Below are 7,500 nucleotides of genomic sequence, written 5' to 3' on the forward strand. Positions count from 1 at the left end.
TTTTTACAAATAATAATAATAATAATAAAAATAATTTGTTTGGTTTATGTGTATATATTATATTTATATTCTATATAATAATAATACCAGCGTACATTTTTCTTTCCTACGAGTTAATTTTTTCTTTTTATTCTTACTATATTATATATATATATATATATATATATATATATATGTCAATGTTTATGTAAATGCTTATGTACTTATTACAATATTTTTATTGGGACCATTTTATAGAGTGTATACATGCAATACCACATAAAATAATAGGAATCTCTGTAAAATTAAAAAAAAAAAAAAAAAAAAAAATATATATATATATATATATGTATATATTAATATATTTATTTATATAAAACAATTAAATACTTTTAATAAAAAACATAATATTTTTTTTATGTAAAAAATAATTTACTATATGGTATATATATATATATATATATATATAATATATTACGTGTAATATTATATATTATATATATATATATATTTTTTTTTTTTTTTTTTTTTTTTTTTTTTAATTATGATATAATAAAAGGTACGTTTATAAGGATCATATAATAAGATATATAAAATTATATTAATATTATACCATGAATATTTTTATATTTTGTTTGATTTACTTATTTTTATTTAACAATAATATATCATATTATGATTTGTTCACATATATGTGCTAGTTTTTGATATGCAGTATGATTAAATGTTTTGTCCTGCTTTACAATATCATAATTTTTCTTAAGATTTATATAAGAAGATATTATAAAAAAATAATTATGTTTGCTTATATACATATGATGAATTATAACAAAATGCATAATTTGATTTAATAATATAGTGATGTGATCCATATGAAGAACATTTTTATATTTATTAAAAACAAATAATTTTGTTAATGTTTTGAAGAGAATTAATTTATTGCTCTCGTTTAAATCATTTATACAATTTGTTTTTATTTGAATAAGATGTTTAAAAAAATAAGAAAAAATATTATCATGATACTGTTGGTAGTATGTACATGTTGTTTCTTCTTCATATGTTGACATAACCGTATTATATGTATTATTTATATGATTTCTGTCACTTGTTTTTTTTTCTTGTGGCATAGTATCATTTGTTTGTATAATATTTAATAAGTATTTATAATAATACAAAGATATGTTGAAATAAGAAAGTGTATTAAGAAAGTCTATAACATCATCATTACTTACAATGTGTTGTATAATATTATCTTTGTGTAAATAAAAAAAAGATATACATTTTTTTAATAAGTTTAAAATTAATTTGTATATTTCTAAAGGGATATATAAATCATTATTATTATCATTATTATTTATATTGCCATTATTATTTATTTTTATATTTATATTATATAAGGAAGACAAATAATATTGTAAGGTCATGTCATATGGATGCTTTAACATCATTATTTTTGCTATATTATATAAATATATACAAAGAGAAAAAAATATATTTTTTGAATTTTTTAGAAATATTAATATATCAAAAGATTCTTTTATATAATCAAAAAAATTATAATAGATTGACAAAAGTGTTTTATATATTGAATAAGTTAATTTGTAATAGTTCTTATTAATTGTATTTATATTTGTATTTGTATTTGTATTTATATTTGTATTTATATTTATATTTTGTACATACGAATTTATAACATTCTGATGATAGGATGAATATAGATTTTTTGTTTTTGGTAACAGATTTTTTGTTAGATTTAATATAAAATAACTTAATAAATTAAAATGTTTTTTAGAACATATCATATGCATATCTTTATGTAATGTAGATAATGATGTTGGTATATAATTTAAGATATCATTATTTAAATAATAAGAATTGTTTATTATTTTATAAAGATGTGATAATATATATTTCTTTTCTTTTGAAATGTTATTATAAGAATTTAGAAGAACATAAATTTTTAAATAACAAAAAGATAAGATACGTAAGATATATTCGTTTATATCATCATTTTCTTTTATATTTATATTATTTTTAAAAGGTATAATCATTTGTCCATATTTATTTATAAAATAAATAATATCTACAATAAATTTCAAAGGAATATTTTGTATATTTATTTTTTTATAATTATATAAAAATGTATTTAATTTGTTATTATTATCTATAAATAAATTCTTTACATCGTCTTTTGTTAAATTAATCAAACAATCTGTTTCATTTGTTTTGTGATATTCCCCATAAGAATACACTTGATCGTTTTCTACATTATATGGCATATGACATATATCATTATCTACATCTTTTTTATAAAATAATTTCACATCCTCATATTGATTAACTAATTTGTAGTCTGTATGTACCAAACACGAAAATGTGATATCACCATCTTGGTATTTTATTTTATATTCTGGAAATACTTCATCTTTTAATAGTTCATATAAATCATATTTATCATAAAAGGGAAAAAGAAAATATCGATTTATATTTTTAACAATATTAAAAAAAAAAAGGAAGTTTATTACTTTCATGTTAGCATTTATTATATGTTTATTAAAAGGTTGGTTTTGTTTCGTTTCCTCTTTATAAGTAGGTTTTAATTTGTGTTCACTTTTAAATATTTGTTCTTTGTGATTACAAGAGTGGGGAGGTTCGAATGTAGTACGTTTGGTGATCTCATCATGTGTTTTGATATCATCATGTGTTTTGATATCATCATATGTTTTGATATCATCATAAGTTTTGATATCATCATATGTTTTGATACCATCATATGTTTTGATACCATCATATGTTTTGATATGATCATATGTTTTGATACCATCATATGTTTTGATATCATCATATGTTTTGATACCATCATATGTTTTGATATCATCACATATTTTGATATGATCCCCAACTTTTGGAAGCCCCATATAATTATACCTTTTGATATATGTAAACATGTGCCTAATCCACTTTTCGATATCCAAAAAATTAAGAGCACTAATAATCTTACTCAGTTGTTCTATAGTAAACCTTGGTGTTGTTATATTTTGTTGAAGATTCTTTAGAATATGTCTTAATCCTGGTGATGTCTGTTGAACAATATGGGTGTTTAATAAAGATGAAAAACTTTGTAATGTTTTAAAAAATAAGTGCTCATTTTTTCCGTCAGTCAAAAAACAAAAACATTGAAAGGGAATTAATGAAGAATCTATTTTATTTTTATAAAAATGTATATGATATTTTGTAAAAAAAAGCATTAGAGAATTATTTATATGGATATTATATTGAAGACATATATTTAGGAATATCATATCATATGTTACATTGTAAGTATTATCCTTCATAGGTATGTCATGAGTACATATAGATTCATCATGATTATAATATGTAACAAATTTGTGATCATTTTTATTTTGTTTTTTTGTTATTTTGTTTTCTTTTAAATTATATTTAGATAAGTGTGTTCCTTGTATATTATAAAAATACATTAATAAAAGATGAATTACATCTTCGTAATTACTTTTAAATGTACCATATATATTTAACAATATTAATGTTTGTACAATATTTAAATCATGTATGTGTAATAAGATATTTTGTATAAATTTATTTAATATTTCAAAAGATAAAAAATTATATAAATAAAAAAAGCATAAAATGAATATGCTTTCTCTTAAATTAAAAGATACACTAATAAATTCTATTCTATTTAATATATGATAAAAGAAGTTTACATTATCATGTTTTTTATTAGGATTTTCAATTTCGTTTATTTCTTTATTTTTATCATATTTAAAATTTATAATATATTTTAATAATATTTCTTCTTCAAAATAATGAACTGAATTTTTTTTTTTTTTTTCCCCCTTGTCTAATTCTTTTAAATTATTACCTTGATGGTGTGGATGAATAAGATCCTTTTGATTTTTTACAGAATCGAAATTTGTGAAATTACGAACACAAATTTTGTTCTTTTGAAAATTATCATATATTTTAATATTATCTGTATTATAGCACATGTTAAGATTATCTGTTTCTAGTACTTTGTCGATGTTTTCATAAAGTATTTGTAAGATTTGAAATTTATTTAAAAACTGAATAGGTTTATTTCTTCCCAGATCATTTAAATATACATTTTTGTTTAGATCTAAAGTATATATATAATTCCAATAATTGTGATCATTATATTGATTAAAATATTTTATGTCATCATTCGAGTAGTATGTATCATATTGTGTATCCCATTTAAGTCGTGCATCGTTTTCATCGAATAATTTATTATAACTATTTTTCTTTTTCATAATTTCTAGAGAATGTTCATTTTCTAAAATATCATAATAATTGTTTATATCATATATATCATTGGTATTGGTAGGTGTATGTATATTTTTTTCTTGATGATCAAAAGTTTTGATCTCGTTATAATTATAGCAACTATTATTATTATTATAATTATTATTATTATATGTACTATTCATTTTATTTGCTTGATTATTTATATTATCCATTTTGTCATTTATTATGTTATTCCTTTCCAATGGTGTTGTTTCCAACTTTTCTATTATATGTATATTATTATTTGCTACATTTTTATAACAAATTTTTTGAATATTCCATGTATTACAATAATTTATACATTCATCCATTAAATGTGTATCATTAATTTTTATATTCACGTTTTTTATATATCCTTTATTATCCAAATTAAACATATTCCATATATTTTCTTTTTTGTTCATATGTATTGAAGCCTTCATAACATCATCACGATGATAATCATAATCATAATCATGATATTTAAAATATCCTTCTTTTTTATAGTTTTTTTTTTCTTCTTCTTCATTATTATTATCATTATTATTATCATTATTATTATCATCATTATTATTATCATTATTATTATCCTTTTCCTTTATTTTATTTTTTTTTTTTCGTTCTCTTTCTTTTCTTATCATATAATTTAATTTATCTATATCTATATCATCTTCATTTTTACTGGGTACCTTTTTTTTTAATTTGTAACATTCTTCATTCCACCTTTTGCATTTTTTTATATTTCCCTCAACATTATTAATGCTCGTACTTTTTAATGCTACCCAATATAAAGGAACACTTTTTTTTTTGTGTGTTGGTTTGGTGATTACTAATTTGTACAAAGGATATATGGCACTATGTAAATTCATTTAAGGAAAACAATTTGTATATTAACATATATATATATATAGAGAGAAGAATAACAAACAGTAGAATATTAGAAAAAATTTATACATATAAATAAATAAATAAATATATATATATATATATATATATATATATATATATATTTTTTTTTTTTTTTTTTTTTTTTTTTTTTTTTTTTATGGTATATTACATGTTGACAAAAGAGGAAGAACATACTATTTTTCCTTGAACGTAATATTAAATGTTAATATCTTTTATTCTTAAAAATTTTTATTGTTCAAATATAATACACCTCTAAAGAAAATATAAACATATAATACAATTATATTATATTATATTATATATTTTAATGTATACTTATACACATAGGGTCATAAAATCAACATCTTAAAATAAAAAATAAAATGAAAATTATCTAAAAATATATGATATATATATATATATATATATATATATATATATATATATATATTTATATATATTTTTTTTTTTGTGAATGAGGGTATTTTTTTAATTTGTAAACCCCCTATCCCATAACTTTTTTTTTATGTGATACATATTATATAAACATTTTGACGTATGACAATTTATACATTTTTCGTAGAGAAAAAAATGTGGACACAAAAAATAAAAAGGTGTTCATGTTTCTTTGGACTCACATAATATTTCTCTGTTATAATGTTATTAATTTGGGTTATTTATTAATATTTTTTAAATAAATAAATAAATATATACATATATATATGTATATATGTATGTATGTATGTATATATGTATGTATGTATTGTATATATGTATTTGTTTTATTTTATTTTATTTTATTTTATTTTTTTTTTCTCCTCATGTCCTTGAAACTTATAATATAAATTTTATAATGATAAAAATAAAAACATACATTATATTACATTATATTATGTTACATTATAATATATTTTGTGTGCAAGTATAAAATATTTATGCTTTTATATATATATATATATATATTTATTTATTTATTTATTTATTGCCTTAAAGGTATGACTATATATATATATATATATATATACTATCTATAATATGAGTTTTTATCTAAATACACGACACCTCAGATACCATATGGGACAACAAGAGTGCTCATCCGATTTCTCTTTTAACAACATTACCAAAAGAAAGAATAATGTTTTTAATTTTATTTCCTTCAGCGACACAGAAGGAAAAGAAGAGAAAAGAAAATGTCTTATAGATATCGAAGAAGGAAACATTCTGAAAAAAAGAAAAGTAAAAAAATGTTCCACACGATTAAGAAAGATGGTTCGTCTACGTAACATCAAATCCAACGTTCAAAATGTTTCGGTCGAAGATTTGTTTAAAAAATATGATCAGAAGGATGAAAAAAAATATTTTTGTTTTGATGAGAAGAATGATAAGAACGGAAAAATATACACTTTTGTAAATTATGAATATGTACAAATTTTGAAGAAGGTAAAAGAATTAAATGATTGTCTCACATCCTTTTTAAGGAAAAAAAAAGGAGATACATTAAAGGTGGTGTATGATTTGTGTGATAAGGAAAAGGTACCAAAGGAAAGGGAAGGAGAAAAAGAAAAAAATGGAGGTTATTATAATGAATATGATAATAAGTATGATAATAATTATGATAATAATTATGACAATAATTATGACAATAATTATGACAATAATTATGACAATAATTATGACAATAATTATGATAATAATTATGACAATAATTATGATAATAATTATGACAATAATTATGATAATAAGTATGATAATAATTACGATAATGATAAGAAAAAATTGGAAATACTGGAAATACTCGATAAAGAGAAAATACCCGTATGTAGCCCAAAAGAATATTTTACAAATATAACAAAAGAATATACACTATATAATAAAAAATACAAAATAATTAATATGATATATGTGAAAGAAGGTAATGACGGGAGTTGTGAAAAAATGAATTATAAAAAAAAAAAAAAGAATTCAATAAAAAGAAAAATACAAAAAATATATATATGTCCAAAGGAAACATTCTTTAATCCTTTTTTTAATAATTTTATAACATATGAACATGGAATAAAATTAGAAAGACATTTAACTAAACACTTATGTCATCGAAACATTGTTTTAATGGATTCCTTCTTTTTTTTTCATAATTATATTGTTACAATGTACCCCTTTGGAGGTTATCCTTTAATGGTATGGTGTAAAGAAAAAGAGAAATTCGTTTTAGGAAATGAAGAAAGAAAAAAAAAAAAAAAAAAAATTATGAGTATACCTGAATTTTTAGGACAATATCATAATGTTCCCCATGTATTCAAAGATTATATGAGTTCCAATGATTTTATA

The 7,500-nt window shown here is 19.5% G+C and overlaps 2 protein-coding genes across 2 annotated transcripts in view; one reads left to right on the plus strand and one right to left on the minus strand.

The window, feature by feature from the left end:
* Window positions 1-647: 647 nt before the first annotated feature.
* PF3D7_0928700 (conserved Plasmodium protein, unknown function) lies at window positions 648-5,153 on the minus strand (the record flags this gene model as incomplete). The annotated part of the gene is made up of 1 exon (XM_001352121.1): window positions 648-5,153. The coding sequence occupies one exon, from the start codon at window positions 5,151-5,153 to the stop codon at window positions 648-650; it is 4,506 nt and encodes a 1,501-aa protein (XP_001352157.1).
* Window positions 5,154-6,246: 1,093 nt separating this feature from the next.
* Window positions 6,247-7,500, plus strand: part of PF3D7_0928800 (serine/threonine protein kinase, putative) — a gene marked incomplete at both ends in the record, with an annotated part of 2,463 nt that continues 1,209 nt past the window's right edge. Inside the window, one exon of the mRNA XM_001352122.1 lies at window positions 6,247-7,500. This exon is cut by the window's right edge and continues 1,209 nt beyond it. Within this exon, the coding sequence (XP_001352158.1) occupies window positions 6,247-7,500 (1,254 nt within the window).

Source organism: Plasmodium falciparum (assembly GCF_000002765.6).
Source record: "Plasmodium falciparum 3D7 genome assembly, chromosome: 9".
NCBI classification, from domain to species: domain Eukaryota; phylum Apicomplexa; class Aconoidasida; order Haemosporida; family Plasmodiidae; genus Plasmodium; species Plasmodium falciparum.